At 36.5% G+C, this 18766-nt stretch overlaps 1 protein-coding gene across 1 annotated transcript in view; it reads left to right on the top strand.

The window, feature by feature from the left end:
* Nucleotides 1–18766, top strand: part of RGS7 (regulator of G protein signaling 7) — a 532876-nt gene that overhangs the window by 456139 nt on the left and 57971 nt on the right. Inside the window, exons 7-9 of the mRNA XM_077167813.1 lie at nucleotides 10932–10996; nucleotides 11832–11908; nucleotides 12015–12096. Coding sequence (XP_077023928.1) covers nucleotides 10932–10996; nucleotides 11832–11908; nucleotides 12015–12096 — 224 coding nt within the window. The remainder of the gene's footprint in view (nucleotides 1–10931; nucleotides 10997–11831; nucleotides 11909–12014; nucleotides 12097–18766) is intronic.

Raw genomic sequence — 18766 nt, 5'->3', positions numbered from 1 at the left:
CATGTGAAATGTTTGAACAGTTCCTGGCACGTAGAAAATTTCAATAAATATTGGTAGTTTAATTACTTCATTCATACTGTTTTCTACATTGTCAGTAACACCCAGAACAGAATAAAGTAAGCTCTCTAAAAGTAGTGATGGCCCATTGGGCTCATTTCTGTGTCCCCACAGCTTAGAAAAACCTTGGCACATGATAAGCATTTGATGAACATTTGTTCAACAAATGAATGCAATGTGTCTATGCACACCTGTCTCACTTTTCCTTCTTATTTTTCCTCTCCTTAAAGGCAGAGATTCTGTTTTTCTCCAGGAACTGAAGGTGCTTTGATCCCCACACAATTACCCCACATACACCACCTCATCCCCTTAGGATTCTTAAAATCTTTGTTGAGCTACCATCTTTTTCTGTTAGTAGGTGAGACTGGAAGAGCAATTGGTACAATAGCTCCCTCTCAGATGGAGGACAGGATTAAAGTGTCCCCACTCCAGGAGCTCAGCTCTTGATGGATAGTTCCCTGTATACAGTGGCTGCAAGCACTGCCTTCTTTGCCCTCTCCCAGCCATTTGCTTTGAATTTCTCTGCATTATAACTCATTGAGGACAGGGCCCTCATCTATCTTGTTCTCAGCTGTACCCCCAACACTTGGATCAGAGGCTGGTACATAGTTGGAACTTAGTAAATGTTTGTTAAATGAATAATTTAATAAGTTAAAAAAAATAGATTTCCATCTTTTTCTCCCCCAGTGGCCCAGAAATCTGACAATAGCATTAGCAGAAAATATTGTTTGCTTGCTTAGTTATTATTCTAGTTTACTAGCTGCTGGAATACAATATACCAGAAATGGAAAGGCTTTTAAAAGGGGGAATTTAATAAGTTGCAAGTTTACAGTTCTAAGGCTGCGAAAAAATGTCCAAATTAAAGCAAAGATATAGAAATGTCCAATCTAAGCATCCAGGGAAAGATACCTTGGTTCTAGAAGGCCTGTGACATTCAGGGTTTCTCTCTCAACTGGAAAGGCACATGGCAAACATGGGAAAAAGGCACATGAAAACTGCTAGCTTTCTCTCCTGTCTTCTTGTTTCTTGAAGCTCCCTGGTGGGCATTTTCCTTCTCTATCTCCAAAGGTCGCTGGCAGCGTGGGCTCTCTGCTTTGTGGCTCTTTCAAAATGCTTGCTTCTTTCAAAGGATTCTAGCAAAATCATCAGTAACCACCTGGAATGAGTAGAGTCACAGCTCCCCCTATTCAAAAGTTGATGCCCACAACTGGCAAGTCACATCTCTGTGGAGATAATCTAATCAAGTTTCCAACATGCAGAACTGAACAGGGCTTAAAAGAAGCGGCTGTGTCTGCAAGATTGGATTAGGTTGAAACATGGGTTTTCTAGGGTACATAAATTCTTTCAAACCTGCACAGTTGTATACAAAATTTTGATAGTGAGATGATAAGGTAAAGTAAGAATAAAAAGGTTGATGGAACACAGAGAATAAAGAACTAAATAAAAAATAAGAAATACAATTTAATAATACTGATGTGCCTATATTAAAAACCAAAACTAACCATAGATTTGAAATTGAAATATATTTTAAAATAAACTTTCAAAAATATTTCAAGGTCATTGGTTCATCTATTCCAGACACAACAGGACATATATGCTTAATCTTTATTATTTAAAATTTTGGCAGTGCTAATTTGCAACAGTTCTACAAGGAAGAGTCACCTGACAAATGAAACACTAAAATAATTTAAACCATGACCTTCCTGTGGTGTCACACTTGGAAAAGAAAAAACTTTATATTAAAATCCATATCAAACAAAGATTTTAAACAGTTTACTTATAAAAGTGTTAGTTATAATTTTATTTTAAGTAAAAACTTTTCCAATGAAATTGAAGTAGGATATATTTAAAAATTCCATACATTTCATTTTTGTTAACACCTATATTCTCCAGTGTATCATCTTCTGTTACCCTAATCACAGTCCCTTGGAATAGATGCACCAGGCCGCACAGGAGAACAAATGGGATCTCAGGGCAGTGACTTGACCAAATCACAGTTAACGAGGTAGACCAGAACTCAGAATCTTGCTACTCAGAGACACTTATCTTTTTACTATGCCATATTGCCTGCCCTAGAATACCTAAGAACTTATCTTTCCACATTGATTATCAGGGCATCAAGAAATAGTCATAATAATGTGAGTCTTAAGTCCCAAGTACCTTAGCCAGTAATGTAGGATTGTCGGTCCACCCCTCTGGCTATGCCATTATGTTTTATTAATACTCTGCCTGTATATCTCTCTTTTCATCTGCGAAACCAAAAGAGGGGGGTGGAGTAGAATCAAATTCAGATATCCATTGGTACCAACCATGACTGTTAAAATCCAGATTTAATTAATGCAGATTATATAGTCATTTGAAAGTTTTGTGTTCCTTCTGGATGGTTTATCGAGGTTCTCTTTATAAAGTGCAAATGCCCAGATCAGTTGTTTTGAGTGATACATTTAAGAAGGAAAAAATGTATTAAGAACCCTTGACTCAGGATACTGGGAGAAATATTTAAAAGTTAATATTTCAACTATTTTTATTAAAGCAGTAGTTCAGAAATGCCATAAGGGCTAAATTACGGTTTTGTTATTTCGCTGCATTCTGAAGAAATATAATATTGGTTTAAAAATCTAAGTACTTTAAACAGAAGAGGTAATAATGCTATATGTGAAATAGTAATCTCAGGAGTTATAAATAATAATGTCAGATCCTCTGATAGCTTTGTATATATCTCTGTTATTAGAGAAGTCATCCATTTTAATCACTGCTCCCCAACAGAGGGTATAAGACATAAGCAAATAAATATTTAATAAATTTTGGAAGAATAAAGTATCTGAATAGCATAAGAATTTATAAATTGCCAGAACTCATAAGCTTTAGGAAAGCAATCAAGCCTTTTAGGAGTTATTGATATATCCACATAGAAAGATAAATTAAATGGATCTTATTCTATTTCTTTGGCAATGTAAGTGGTTGGGGTAAGAGTCACAGCCACAGAATCCATAATGTTTGTGGATGATTAAAGTAAGTAAGGACTCACAGTGGCAATCACAGTTCTCGTAGTCAGGAACAACATTCTCAGAAATTAACAAAAAGTGGACCTGTGTTGGAAAGAAGAATCAAAGAGAAGCAGCATCTTCCTCCTCCTCAGTATTCTCTGAGAGCTGATATGGGGTTGTCCCCTTTCTTGCCATCACCTTCCCGTTTTGTGGCTCTATAATAAGTATCTGTTGTGTGATCACAAACACCCAAGAACCCCGGACTCACCCGCTTATTATTTGTATGGCCTTGGGAGGCAACTTAGCCTCAGTGGGTTTCACCGTTACCACAATTAAATAAAGCTAGCTATGCCATCCTTTTGTGGAAGTTGTTTTAAGGCTCTGGCTAAAACAAAACCATTGAACATGTTAAGGTAGAGAAGATTTGTGGTAGAATCATTGAATGACATTTCCTAAAGCAGGAGGCAGAAGCCACCAGTTCTGATTCTTTTCATAATAATTCTTGTACAATATTTTTTCTCCTTAAGGACAAAAACTTCAAGGCAGTATTTGAAAATGTTCACAGTCCAGTTGTTCCATATTCATGGTAAAGCTTTCTTATTTTTATAATTCTTCTCTTAGCAAGGTATTTGATCCCATATAATAGTAAATTCCTACTACTACTTTGTAGTAATACTGCCTTCATTATTAATATTTATCAGAAAGTTAAACCATTTAAAAATCATTTTTATAATATATTTCTCTAGCTATTTTTCTGAAAAGATTAATTTTCTTTGTAGTGAATACTTGATTACTGTTGAACTATGATGTTTTAAATCAAAATTATTGCTATTTCTTACCTTTTTATTTTAATAAATTCATTATAATGGCTAAATCTTTAAATGAAAGTTGGAGTTAGAAGTACTGTGTTATCATTAGATTCAAAGTACCTTAATTTGATGAAATTTTTAAAAAATATAGCAAACTGGAATAGAACTAACCATTAGAAAAGAGAAGAAATCAGAGGATGATGCTACATTCCACTCACTTGAAAGATTTATTTTATCCTGGAATCAATAGAATTTAGCCAAATGGAAGGAAGATGGTGGTATGACTCAATAATTTCTTTTCTCGAGAAATTAGGGTGGCTTTATAGAATTGCATGAAATTCTGATCAATCTTATTAATGTTTCCTAGTATGAATATCTCAGAGTTGGATCTATGAGTAAGTCTTGGTAAAGGCAGAGAAAAGACCTGCCCCATCTTGGGAAAGGCTTCCCGCCATCTTGAATCAAACTTTCTATGGCCTTGACATGGCACTGGAAGAGAAAGCCCTAAGCATTGACTGACTTTCTATCCTGACCTGGGTTCTTAAAGCAGCACAGGCTTTCTCAGACCTTTGGAGAACAAGCATAAGAGTATATGGGAGAAACGGGGAGAAGGGCAATGTAGTATCCTTGGAGAATTTTTGCAACAGCTACATCAGACAACAGAAAATACAGGATTATCAGAATTTTTCTCTATCCCACTTTTACCAGTATAGCAACCTCACTCCAAAACAAGTGAGCCAACTCCAAAGAAATGAAAAGGTCATGCATAGTAGGCCAGTATCCCCCTTTTTTTAGGAGATCTTAACTCTGATAGAATTGTTTCAACAAATGTAGATTAAAAAAAAATTGTGCACAAAGCTTTCTGGCTTTACTTTTCCAGCTTTCTCTGAATGCCCTTCAGCTACTTAATCATGCATCTCATAAAAATATAAACCTATAATTTAGATCTAATTCAGAGTTCAAACTCTGCAGGAAAGATGCAAAAGCAAAATCCAGATAAAGAAGGAGGGAAGCCAAGGAGAATTCGCCAATGCCAATTCAGAGCGAGGAAACCAAAAAGGACATTTAGAGAGATGGTGAAAAGCATTTGAATCAATTTTAACATAAAATTAAGTCTAAATAATTGCGGTAAAAATAGTTTCCAAATGGAATGTGAATGTTATAATTAGTAAAAAGCTTATAACAGAGTATACAATAAATTCTAGAGTCACACCGAAAAAGCAGGGAAGACAAGAATGAGTGAAGATGTGCTAATTTCTTTGTTATTTATAGAGGGAGTCATTAGGCAGTGTTCAATTTCTGTGTTTCAATTTTGAGAAATATATACTTAAGCATTTATTTAAAGATCTAAGAATGACCCTTAATTGAGGAATGATAGCAAGTGTTACTACTTCCGAAGTATTAGAGGAAGAATTACAGAAAGCACATGCCATATAACAAATGATAGAAACCAAAGGAAATATAATCCAAAGAAAGAGAGAGATGAAGGCATGAGAAAAGGAAGACCAAGCACAACTGTTTCAAAACAGAAAAACATCCAAATATTTAAGTTCACCTATAAAAAGAACAGATATGTTAGTTGATAAAGTCCAACAGTATCTGGTGCAAGAAACACAAAACTGTGTTTTACTGGCTTTCACGGTAAAAATAAATAATGGATACCAAAACATACTAGGCAAATACAAGTGGAAAATGAAATTGGGGTAGCAATATATAAAAAATAAAAAATAATCCAAGGTAAGGAGTATTAGCCATAAGAATCAAAATGTTAAAATGTGTGACATGGAAAATGTTGGAAAAATTTTTTTAAAAAGTTAGAGATGCATATTGAAAGTATTGGACTTTAACCAGATAGACAAAAATTTGAGTCTGGTTTTGGGTTAAAATATTCATACATTACTGGGAGAGTAGATTGTTAAACTATTATGAATAGAAATTTGGCAGCGTCTTATAAACTTAGAACTGTGTTTATTAATAACAATATAATTTCTAAGAATCCACATCACATGCCAATACCACTTCTAGGAAAATATGCTAAGTGAAACCCTCACTGAATCGTTATATGCAATATCAATTTAAGAAATGAAGACAGCCTAAGTATTTAATGAAAGAATTATGGCTAAACAAAAGTGTTATGCTACATTCATAGGATGGACTAGAACAGTTAAGAGAACCAAGCTATGTTTATAGAGAACAGCCTAGTAAATTCCAACGTGTTATGTTGAATGAAAACTGCAGGTTGCTTTGAGCATTCCCCCATTGTTTTCTAATATTCCATATCATGGATGCATAAACCTCTGTGCCTTTCATGTTAATTTCCATAGGTTGTATTCCCATAAAAGCATTTACTAGAATAAGAGCCATGGATGTTTTGAGGCTTTATTACTCATTTATTACTTGTAACCCTTTCCAAGGACATTTTTCCTGTTTATATGCCCACCAGCAGTATTTCTTCACTCTTCTGTTGCCAAAATAGATTATTTCCATTCATTAAAATGTTTTTTTACTTTCATTAGTGAAAAGTAATTTTTGTAACAGGATATTGAAATGGAAATCCCAGCCAATGTGTTAAGTGGATCAAGATCAAATGTCAAGGTGATACGTTAGATGGAGATACAAGTTAACCAAGTAGTCACCTCCAGCTGACATTGAGGATATTCAAGGGTAAGAAGTTGGCTTGAAGACAGATTTTTGTAGATGATAGGATGTCGGGCGTCATTGCCACCCTAGTGGGAGGGATGAAGGGTTCTACTCCTCACCCCCAGCTCAGTGTGATAGCTTTCAAAAGGCTGCCAAGAGTGCTTGGCAGAAATCACCACTGCAGGGGCCACTATGAACCAGTAACTTCTAGGTTTCATAATTACAAGGGACAAAAGATAGGCTGCCCAGTGGTACATGGAGAAATTGAAAGGAAGGTGGCTGTCTTCTGTGGACTTTTGGGGAAAAGAATGTGTGAATATTTTCCGTAGGCCTGATATAAGGCATGGATGAGAGACAGCTCTGCCCTAAAAGGCAGCCCCTAGGAGGGGCAAAGAGCATGATAAGGAGAGGCTGCAGGTATAGCCCAGGTATTGTGGCATTGAACAGTCCCAACAAGAGAGCTGCAGTGAGAAATCACCAGCAAGGGGAAGGAGAGCTCCTTCAAAGGATCTGAAGATGTACCCAGATAGACATAATACGCGTTAAACCTCTGCCAAATCCAGAGAGTGGTCATGTTGGAGCAACACAATAGTGTCAGTCAAGTAAGGACTTCAAAACTCCCATTTCCTCTCCTTCCTTACTAGTCTCCAACTCCAGAAGGACTAGAATGCCTGTTAGTCCTACTTGGCAAGGAACACAGAAAAACCACGTGGAGAAAGAAGACATCCACATGCCTTTCACCGCAGTGGGTTAAAGCGGGTCTAGCTGGGTGAGAAGGGGAGACCTCAATTTTAAACCAAGCTTGGAATCCTCACTACTACTTGGCATGTGGACATTCTCATTAATGAATCCGGACTGTACGAATTACTCAAGAATGACAAGCGAGGTTTTAGTAATTGCCTGAGTTTTTTATTCAGGGGCAGGGGAAGAATTAACCCATAAAATAAACTTTAAAAGATAAAAAATAAAGTTGCTTTATGACATGTCTGCTTATTTCATATGCTACATTTGCATTACTTTGGTTATAAGAGAACTTGGATATTTTTCATTATATATTTGGCATTTGTGTTTCTAGTCTTTATGAATTTTATATCTATTCCTTTCTATACTCAGATATTTGGGGTCTTAGTGATTTTCTCACTGGTCTATGTGATATGACTGTGCGCTTTTGTCAGGGGTAGCAGTGTTTGCTCAAGAGACTGCTCCACCTTATAGAGGTTTATTAAATGAAGCAAAAAGACTATTGCCGGTTTTCACTTTCTACTCAATTTTTATTCAATTACAGATGTGTCCCAGAAACTTTGATTTTTGCATCTAAATTCTAAGTTGTATTGGGGACAAATTCTGTGCCTTTACTACTCAACTATTTTAGCCAGAACAGTGCTTTAGACCTTCTCAAAATTTCTTCTACTTAATGACATAGACTATTTATTAAATTTCTTCCTTGACTATTATCAAATTACTTCTTTGACCTTCTGAGTCCTCAGTATTTTGTCATTTGGAGCGCCTAGAAAATTATTGCAGAGAGAGATATTTAAATTTTAAATTGAAATTAAGCCCCTGATAATAGAAAACAAAATCAGAAGTTTTGGGAGTTTTTAGCTGATAATTTCAATATTTCAGCGAGGCAGAAAAATTCAAAGCTTATGTCAAAACAGATCCACACTTTGAATCGGGACCTAGAACCTCACATAAAAACCATATAGAGCACTTTTAGTGCCGAAATAATTAGAGTTAGGTACAAACACACTGCCTGAGAAGTAGTTTTGACCGTGCTTAAGTACTCTCATTTTTTAAAAGTCTGTGATAAATTTAAAAATTTCCTGGAATTGCAGCTGTCTTTCATCTCTTTGGACCTCCTCCCTCATCCACATCCTTCCAGTGCTGATACTCTCTGCTGGTAAAGAATGAAACTATTATCTATACCTGTCAACATTTTGTGACTGTCTCCACTCTAGACTGGTGAGGTTTTCCCAGTCATGATCACATTTGCTCTTACCATCAACAATATCCAGAGAACTACCTACTTTTGCTAACCCAGCCTTGATCTTTTCTCTCCTTTCTCATTACCGGTCTAGTAGAAATTTGTGCTCAGTTGAGTTCGTTTGACAGCTGGATAGCTTCTACTGAAGATATCCTATTCATTCATTTACTCATTCAGCAAGTACTTATTAAACAATGACTATGTACCAAGCACTGCCTGGCCACACTTTCATTTTGTCATGTTTTGTTATCCATACCGTAAATCTTCTCCCCAGATGGACTTTACATGGCAGCCAAAGAAACTGAGTTCTGAGGAAAATGGAATTATAGAGCGATGTATTTTAGTTAGGTAAGAATGAAAGAAACTTGCATCGCAGAATACCCGCATTAAAGGATGCCCAACTTCTTTGCAAACAATCATCTAAAAAAATCACCACTTTTGCTTTTATTTATTAGTTTACCCACTAAGATTTAAAATATGCTTCGAAAAAGAAGACTGATTTTGAGAAAAACAAAGATTAAATTATCAGAACAAATAAAGCAAGTTGAGGCTGATTCAAGAGGAGTTGAATAGATGGCTAACGAGCTAAATCAGCGCTTGAAATTTGATTAAAGGTAATTCCACAGGAAAGATGACATTATTTCCTTAGATAAGAAGTTTTAAACTTTCTCTCATGAAGCGACACCCTCATGGGTATTGCACACACCAAACACTCTCTTTTACCAACTGCTGAGACCTTTTTTGATATTTTATTAAAGTCATAGTAAAAATTTCTTTGGGGGTGAATATAAACTATGACTGATTAAAAAATTAACACGTATCATCTAAATTTTTTTGGCATTTGACTTCTGAACATTACTAATGTTAGCAGAAATGAAGATTACAGAGGTGGATGTTTAGAAAGATGCTTTCCAAAACCCTATGTGGTGCTGTTAGAGGTTTTTTTTTTTTTTGGCATGGGAACGCACCAGGAATCGAACCCAGGCCTCCAGTCTCCAGCATGGCAGGCGAGAAGTCCGCCTGCTGAGCCACCACGTCCCGCCCTCCTAGTGCTTTTAATAGTGTTACACTCGTCTGATGATTGGCTCTTTCCTTTGCCTTGACCTTCATACGGGAAAACCTTCTAGGGTAGGAACTAAGTAAATACCATCATTGTTTGCAGCGGTCTCAGATTTTCCCCATGAGATTGTTCCTCAGTGGTATCGGCGGGTCTTCATTATTAAAAACAGGGTGTGGGCGGGCCACAGTGGCTTCACAGGCAGAGTTCTCACCTGCCATGCTGGAGATCCAGTTTCAATTCCTGGTGCCTGCCCAAGTTGAAAAAAAAAAAAAACGGGGCATGATACATCTTAGTGCAAAAGTAGTTTTTAATCAAGGTATACCCTGGCAGCTACCGTTTGTCAAGTAATATCTGATGGTCCTCCGCCAAGTAGATTCATTCAGCATCTAGAATAGATATGATCCATCTTGAATTTCATTAGACTCAGGCATCACAGTGTATGTATGACTGAATGAAAAAAAGTATTCTGGAAATTGGGACTATATCAGAGATCTATGAATGCCTTGATGTGATCTGAGTCAGCAGCATTCCCGAGTAACCAGTGATCTCTGATGACAATATTGCTGGCTGGCGATGCTGCTGTCGCTGTCCTCTCCTCTCTGTTACTCATCCTGTAAATCTGCTCCCCAAGGGTCTTTGCGCAGCAGCCAAGGAGACTGAGTCCTCAGGAAAATGGAATTAAGGAAGGGATGTGTTTTAGTTAGGTAAGAAGGTATACTTTCTTCTCTTCTAGTAACAAAACCATTGAGTGAGGATTGGCCCTTGGGAGATGTAGCAAAGATGCAAGAAGCCTCCAGTTTAAATGAGCACATCCTTTTAGTTGACAGTAGAAGATGGAAATAATTGAATTTGCTAGTAATTCTCTCTTTATATCATTTACTTCTACAAATACTTTTGTTTATTCCTCTAGATTTTTTAGTTCATGTTTATACCTCTAGATTTTTTGGTTCATTTGATGTCTTCTTAAAAGGCTTCGTTTTTTGAAGAAACTCAAATTATGACAACTACTCATTAAAAATAAAAAAATGGTCCCCAAGTTCCTAAATATGTCCATTTTCTTATGACAGCATAAATGTCACTGTTTGAATTCCAGTAACGGTGTTGTGTAATTATGCATTTTTTTCTTTCTAAAAAAGAGAAAAAAAGAGGGGTACACGGGTAGGGGTAAGGGCAGTGGTTAGAGTGCCCGCCTTTCATGCTGGAGACCCAGGTTCGATTCCTGGACCACACACCACCACCACCCCAAAAAAAGAGGAAAAAGAGGAAGGAAAAAATTGCAAGTTTGAAAAAATTACAGTTTGGACCACTCTATCTTGATTTGCAATGCTATATTTTTATTTATAATATCTCAGTATTTATAAACAAGTGAGAAATGATTTTCTTCTCCCTTTCAGCGGTTTACCTCTGCAAGAGAACAATGCAAAACAAAGCAAGATTGGAGCTAGCAGACTATGAAGCTGTAAGTACCAAGTACCTTCTGCCAAACAAAGGCATAAAATTAACAGAAATAAAGCATACGGTCATTTTTGGGCACTCAACTTCCTACATAAGTGATTTTACAGCAGTCAGGCAGTGTAATGATAATAGCTCCCTGCCTACTTTGCTTCCTCTCATTATTGGCATTGAGAATGATGAAATTCCAAATATACAAACTCAAAGTAGAAAGGGAAAATCTTATTTTTTTAATTCATTTCACTTTTATTGTAAAGATATCTGAACTTAAAGAATTAAAGAGTATACTGGGAAAATTATCTTTTTGCAAAACCTTTAGGTTGGCCAATAGCAGCAAATACAATTAATCTGATGTAATTTGTTTAGATGATTGCTAAGTTATGATTTATTGAATTTGTAGCACTGTGTGGAAATGGGTGGTCGGCTAGCAATGGTTTATATTTATTATCAGGAATTAGCTAAACTGAGCAGATCAGTGGTAGGAATGTATTATTTTCCTGTTTCTCTGTGTAAAGTGGACATGGAAAAGTCCAATGGATTAGTTTTGAACACTTTTTCATGCGAGATGATTTTAGTATTTTGCAGATTTGTATTCAATTTTTAGTTATGTTCTCCAAGCTCAATTATTTACAAAGATTAATATTTGTAGTAGGTTTTGCTGTTTCCTCTGAGGCTGTCAACAAGGATTAGCTGCATCTGTTGAGCACATCTTATTCAAACCTGGAATACACTTAGAACTTTGATAATTCTATATTTATTTTCTTGGCAAATAACATGTTGTAAGTACCGAGAGAGGAATAGTGAGGATAGGCACTTGTCTTAACCTGTGGTATGCTTTTCAGGAAAGCCTTGCCAGGCTGCAGAGAGCCTTTGCCCGGAAATGGGAGTTCATTTTTATGCAAGCAGAAGCACAAGCAAAGTGAGTCCTTGTGAGTCTTTTGGAAGATTTGTTCAAGTTGTGGCCTTTTGTGCAGAGAGGCACTACAATTAACCCTGTTTATTATTCGCTGTTACAATGTTGACAGAGTGGACAAGAAAAGAGACAAAATCGAAAGGAAGATCCTTGACAGCCAAGAGAGAGCATTCTGGGATGTACATAGACCTGTGGTGAGCAACACGTGAACATTGTCTTAAGTTCATAACCTCAGCCTTTAGAAAGTGAGAGACGTCCTGTGAAAGGGAAGGGGTGGGAAGAAGGGGGTAACCTGATCGATGTTCCTACAGCATCTTCGTGAATTAGTTAAGGTCAGATTGCCACTTTTGCGTAAGATGATCAGAGTCCAATAATGTATTACTTGATTTCTAGAACAATGCATATTTCTACCATGACATCACTTGCTTCCTCAGTCCTGATATCTGAAGTCCTTGAGGTTTCTATATACATATTTTAAAGAGAAAAAAAGAGGGTGGGCCATGGTGGCTCAGCAGGCAAGGACGCTTGCCTGCCATGCCAGAGGACCTGGGTTCAATTCCCAGTGCCGCCCATGTTAAAAAAAAGAAAGAAAGACTGAAATAAAGCAAAACTGCATGACTTCCTGTTTATATTTTTCAGGCTTTATATGGTAAAAATATAAGTCAAAATATGTTCTTCTGTTAATTTTTCTCTTTTAAAACCCTTTATAACCTGCTTCAGTGTTGACTTCACTTACTAACATTTTATGTCTCTAATTCAAATCATCTCATGCTTTTTATGATGTAAGTAGTCACTGGATTTGCTTATAATAACTTGGCTTTTCTCCATTTGGTAGCACTGTTAAACCACCTGACTTAGAGTAACTAACAAATACCCTTGATTAATGCCAGACAATTTCGTGGAAGGAATGAAACAGTAGTTATGACCATTCTTAGGACCGCTTGTCTGATCTCATATATTTCTTTCTATGTTGATGCTATGTCTTTTTCCTCTATTTCTTTAAATATATTCAGGGCATTATATGAAATATTTATATAAGTGATATTAGAATAAATAGCAGGTTCGCAACATGAGAGACACATCAAGATTGATGAGAGAGCCTTAAAAATTTCCTCTCTACTACTTTCAGGTTCAGACCGAACAAAACAAAAAAAAAAGACACTCCAGGTTTATTTTTATACATTTTATTTCAATTTCAGGGAGCAATACAATTGTTAACTTCTATTTTGAATCGACTCTATCTTTTGAATTCTCGTAAGATTGGAATTGAGATTTAATTGGGTTTCCTACTCAAAATTCTGTCAGAGTTCTATTGCTAATGATGAAAGTGGATTATGAAATCACCCCCATAGGTATTGCAAGGATATGAAGTAGTATCTTTGTTTATTTTAAGAAACCTCTAGACACCCATCAGAACATTAAATTTCCACTTTCATACTCTTTATGCCCTGGGGCATCTGGTGGCCCATCTTTAGGTTCATTTAGTCTAGATTGCCTGTATCCCCTTGGTAATCCTAGGTGACTCATTCCGTGCGAACTCTCCTGTACTACCCACGTCTATTTCATGGAAACTACTCACGCTCTGAGAGTAGAAACTAATCCCACCTCAATGCACTCCCCTTGCTCCATCACCAAATAATTATTCAGCTGTACTCTTGCCCTGTGTGTGTCACTGTTGGAAGCAGAACCTGTGCACAGTTGGCTTGAGCTCCACCCAATACGAGAAGGCTGCAGTCTGACCCCTGTCCATAGGAAGCATGTGTGAGTGCTCTCCGCATGGTCTCCTTCCTGCCTCTCACTAGGCTTCCAGTGGGAAAGTCGTCCCAAAGAGAATTCAGAGGCAGAAAGCTCCTGGCTCCACCTCCCTTGCTGAATTTCTCAATGCTTATGACATGCTTTCACTATAAATAAAGGTATTATGCAATTTGTCACTGCTTCTTTTTAGAGGAAAATAAATGTAGCTTCAAGTTATTCTTCTGAGAATGACACGTACCTAACCCAGCCATACTTTCAGCCACTTTTATTGAATTACAACTTTAGGTCATTTAAGGTAATACCTACTGGTATTTTCTTTAAACTTAAATATTTTGCAAAAGGCCTAAATGCTTGTGAAATGCTGACACTTGCCCAGACATCAGGTCTACCACACAGTGCTCCCTTTTAACATATTTTTAGCATTCTGGGTCCTTACTGAGTGTTAAATGAAAAAGATGATGGTTGCAGGAACATTAGCAGCAAAATGCTCTTAAAAGGGTTTATAATGATTTTTTTCACTCAGCAAAGTATATAAGCTATATCTCTATTCACTGGCCGAGGTATTAACTGAGCAATGACAAGAAGAGTTTTTTAAGATTACCATCCCTCATTTAAAAAGTGTGGTAGGAAGAAATAGCAATATTGTGATAACTTCTGAGAATGGTTACATTTTTTTTTTGCTGATTCCTAGAAATGAATTCTGCAGCTGTCATATCAACCCCAAAGCAATTACTTAGATTCCTATCCCTGTGTCCTGGGGTTAAAATTTAATAAGTATTTCTAAAATTGATCTTCTGCTTTATAGTTTGTTCTGACTGTAGCAGTAATGAAAGACTGCTCTCCCTGTGGTTATCTTCTTGTAAAACTTTGTCTTCCTACAGGACCAGTGAAGCCAGGCTGTTCAGATAGACACCAAGCAGTTTTCACTTCAGCAATCTAGAATCCTAGAATATGGGTAGGAAAATATCAGGCAAGATCTTCCCGGAAGCTGTAATCTGTTATGTCCTAGAGCCATTACTGTACTCCCCACCTCACTCACAGATGTTTCCGTATCTGGGATACTGTCCAATTACTTCCTCTTCCAACTTGAGCCATGTCTGTCAATGGCCTGTGGACAAAGGCTATGGGGAGACCTGGGGCGGACTGGAAAGCACATGGACTTTGAACTGAGGCAGACCTGAGGCTGGGATTTAATAGTCCCACCTTGGACAATTATGAACCCATCCTGAGATTCGAGAGCCTCATTTATAACGTGGAAATAGACATGTCTTGCAGTGTTGATGTGAACACTAGGATTCTAACTATAAAGATAGCCAGCATATCACCTAGCATCTGGAAAGCACTCCATAACTGTTTGACTCCCTTTGTGAAAAGATGCAGAGAGGAGCACAAAAAAAGATAGCACGGGAACAGTAGGCATAGCAACAGGCATTGCAAATGCAACACTTACGTATTATGGCTTTAACCAAAGTCTACCAATCTAGCGGAATGCAACTGAGGAGAATCACCACCTTCCATTTCAGTTCTAAGGCCCCAGCTGGAAAAATTTCTGAGAAATAATTCTTCCCCAAGAGTCTCCCATTCCCTTTAGCCTCATCATTCCATCGGTGTGTCCCTTGCATGATTTGACTTGATGTGAGGTTGTCATCTCACTTTCAGCAGCTGTCATATTATCCTCACCACTGGTTTCCTGCTACACGTTGATCTCAGTTGCTGATGCTGAGGTGGCTAATCTGTGGGCCCTCTTTCTCTTGGTATCTGCATTTTATTTTTAAATGCTTTGATTTCCCTTACACTTCCAATTTTATTTAGACCCTTTATTGTGAAACTTGGAACATTTTAGATTATTCAACAAGTAAAGGGGTTATGTTGAAGACAAACATTTCTCACCTTATTCTCCACACCCAAAATTCATTCAAGATTGATTAAATAGGTATATCTAAAAGGGGGGGCAGGGGAGAAAAATAAGCAAGGAAATGAAGGAAGGAAAGGGAAGAAAATAACTCTAAAGAAAAAAAGAGCAAAAATTCTATTAGAATATAGAGATTCACACTTAATGTTAGGAGAGAGGAAAGTTTTTATGCCTCACAACAGTAGATGAAATCACAAAGATATAGAACAAACAAATTAATTTTATGTCAAAAATATCATAATTAGAAGGCAAATTTTCTTTGGAAAATATTTGCAACAAATGTGATAAGTGCATTGTAGTATTCTTGATATATAAAACAATTATACAGTTCATAAGGAAATATGATTTCACATAAAATGGGTATAAAGCTTAAACTTACAATTATAGAAAGAAAAAATATAAACAGATTTTAAAAATTAGAAAAAGTTTAACCTTGCTAGGAATAAAAAGAACGAATTATAATAAAGAGATGCCAATTTTCTTCAATCTGTTATATATTAAAACTTTAAAATTAATGACATGTAATCCTGGCAAATGTAGTAGGGAGGTAAATGCTCTCACACTACGGGGCGCATATGTGCATTGGTATCATATTTCTGAAAAATAGCTCAACAATGTGAATGAAAAGGTTAATATGTTTTGTACAATTAAATTAACTTATTAAAAACTATGCAAAGAAATTAGAGTGGTTAAACGTGAAAGGGTCTCCAAAAACCTGAAATGGTGTATTCATCAAAAGGGTGCTGGCAAAATAAGTTATGTTATATATCCACACCATAAGATATTGTGTAACCGTTCAAAATGAGAATTTCAAAGAACTTTAAAGGCATGAAGAAATGTTACATGAACATTTTCAACTATAAAATTTTATGTAATATGATTCCAATTTTGTTTTAAAACATCTATGCTTATAAAAACAATTAGGAGAGAATAAACCAAATATTGATTATAGTTATCTTAAGGTGTTTGATATTTGGTAATTTTAACTTTCTAAGAGGAGTGTGTGATACCTTTAGACTTGGAAAATTTATACATGATAAGATTCTTAGATTCCCATAGTTAAGCTCTAACATCCAGAACAAGGGAAGGCATATTTTTGCAATGCTCTGAAATTGTCAGAGCACACCAGGTGTGCAATGTCTCATCCCAAGCTGTGCACTCTCAGGACATGTAGAAACACTGGTCCTCTTAGGGTGAGCAAAATGACTGGGACTGGTGGTGATAAAATATATTAGAGTAAGTGAGCATACCTGTAAAATTAAGCTTGGGCAGAGAAGCTGTATGCTATTACTCTCCATTCATCTGTCTTCATGTGTTTCAACAGCTCTCCATGGAAAAAGGAATAGAATTAGCCTGTTTTGCTTTGGATAAAAGGAGGCAGATTTTTGTCTACGTGGAAAATGTTTTCATCCTCACAATTGTCCAGTGGGTAGCAGCACACAGCCAGGACAGCTCTGTTGCCCCAGTAGTCCAAGGGTTGTGGCATAGGGGTCGCCTGTCTTGAATCATTGCTTGGATGACCAGGCCTCAGATACACATTGTGTGTGTATCACTTCTCCTTAAAACAAGAGATGATGCTATTGGAGTGTTGCTGATTAAAGAACTTGGTTTATTTTCCTGGCTGCTTAAATAAATAGCAATAATGGTTTGGGTTAAATGATGGGAATTTATTAGCTCATGGTTTTGAGACTAAGAGAAAACCCAAATTAAGGCATCATCAAGGCAATACTTTCTCCTGCAACCATTCCTTTCCTGGTTCCATTGCATTCCAGTTCTTTCTACCTTGGCTTTCTTTCTCCACCTGTCTGAATTTCATTCCATTTATAAAGGACTCCAGTGATAGGATTAAGGCCCATCCTGATTGCAGTGAGTCACACTTGAACTGAAGGTCCTACTTACAATGGGTTCATACCTACTTGAATGGATTAAGTTTAAGAACTTAATCTTAAGTTTTTTTGGAGGAGCATACAGCTTCATATCACCCAAGGACTCCAGCCTAAAACTTGAAAGCATCATATTTCCACATTTAATGAAAAGAGATGATGCATATACTTTTTTTTTCCAAATTCAAATTTTAAATTCAATATATTATAGATATTATATGGTGTCAAGCTCACTAAGGATAGAGGTGCAAGGAGAGGAAAATGAGTTTGAGATATAAATTCAAGTTGTTATAGTACCGACAATGAATGTTTTCCTGGGTTGAACGTTTTTTCTTGGCAAAAGTCTATAATTTCACATGTGAAGTTAATATCGAATTCTCTTTTAACCAATGATGTGATATTTAATAAAAGACCAGGTGTGATTTTCACACATGTGAAAGCAATCATCTAAATTTTCTCTATCACATTCAGTCTCAGAGATGTAGATATGCTGATCCTCAGAAACAGCTCCAGAAACGGTGGTTCAAAGATGCATTCCCACAGACAAAATGACCAAATGTTTTTAACACATTTCCTAATCAGCATGGATTTTCATTCATTTGTCGATTATAAAATGGGTAGCATGCTTTAAAATTCTATAGTGCATTGAGTACCTGCTCCCTTCTCTTCTAATTTCAAAAATGTAATCAATTTACAAGTTGTGCTGACAATTATTACTCTGAGGAGTAGTAATAAAATTTCAAATGTTTCCCCATGCTCACCTCATTACCTCAAATACTGGAAATGCTGATAGTTTTTTGCAGAAACCTGGACCAAGCAATTGCCTCTTCTATTATGTTTGAGAGAATGGCATCATCATAAAAATAATGTAATTTTTCATAGTTTTTTCATGTTAATAACATGTTTGATTGCCCTGAGGGAAAATTTCCTCTGAAAGTTCTCTTATTTCACTATAGAAATTTCTCATCAGAATTTTATTTATTACTGTCAGAGAAGTGACAGCAACTTGTTCACTTCTCTAAGGCAGACGATAATTGCTTCAGGAGAAAACATTTTATTTTTTTCTGAGAAAACCAGGGCTACAAATCTCTTAAAACATACTTGTACCATGTACGTAGCATAATATTTATTTATATGATGTCCTACATTTTATCTCTTGATTTTAAAACAGTCGAAAATGCACCAGAAAGGAATTATGTGATTGTGTGGTTAACCTCAGCAACCTTCATGAATGCTTGCTGCTCACCACCAGTTTTTAACACCCATTGACAAAAACAATCATGGATGTTAAACAATTGCACTGTAGATGACTTA

Source organism: Tamandua tetradactyla, chromosome 7 (genome assembly GCF_023851605.1).
Source record: "Tamandua tetradactyla isolate mTamTet1 chromosome 7, mTamTet1.pri, whole genome shotgun sequence".
Lineage (NCBI taxonomy): Eukaryota > Metazoa > Chordata > Mammalia > Pilosa > Myrmecophagidae > Tamandua > Tamandua tetradactyla.
This window is presented reverse-complemented; position numbering and strand designations above follow the sequence as displayed.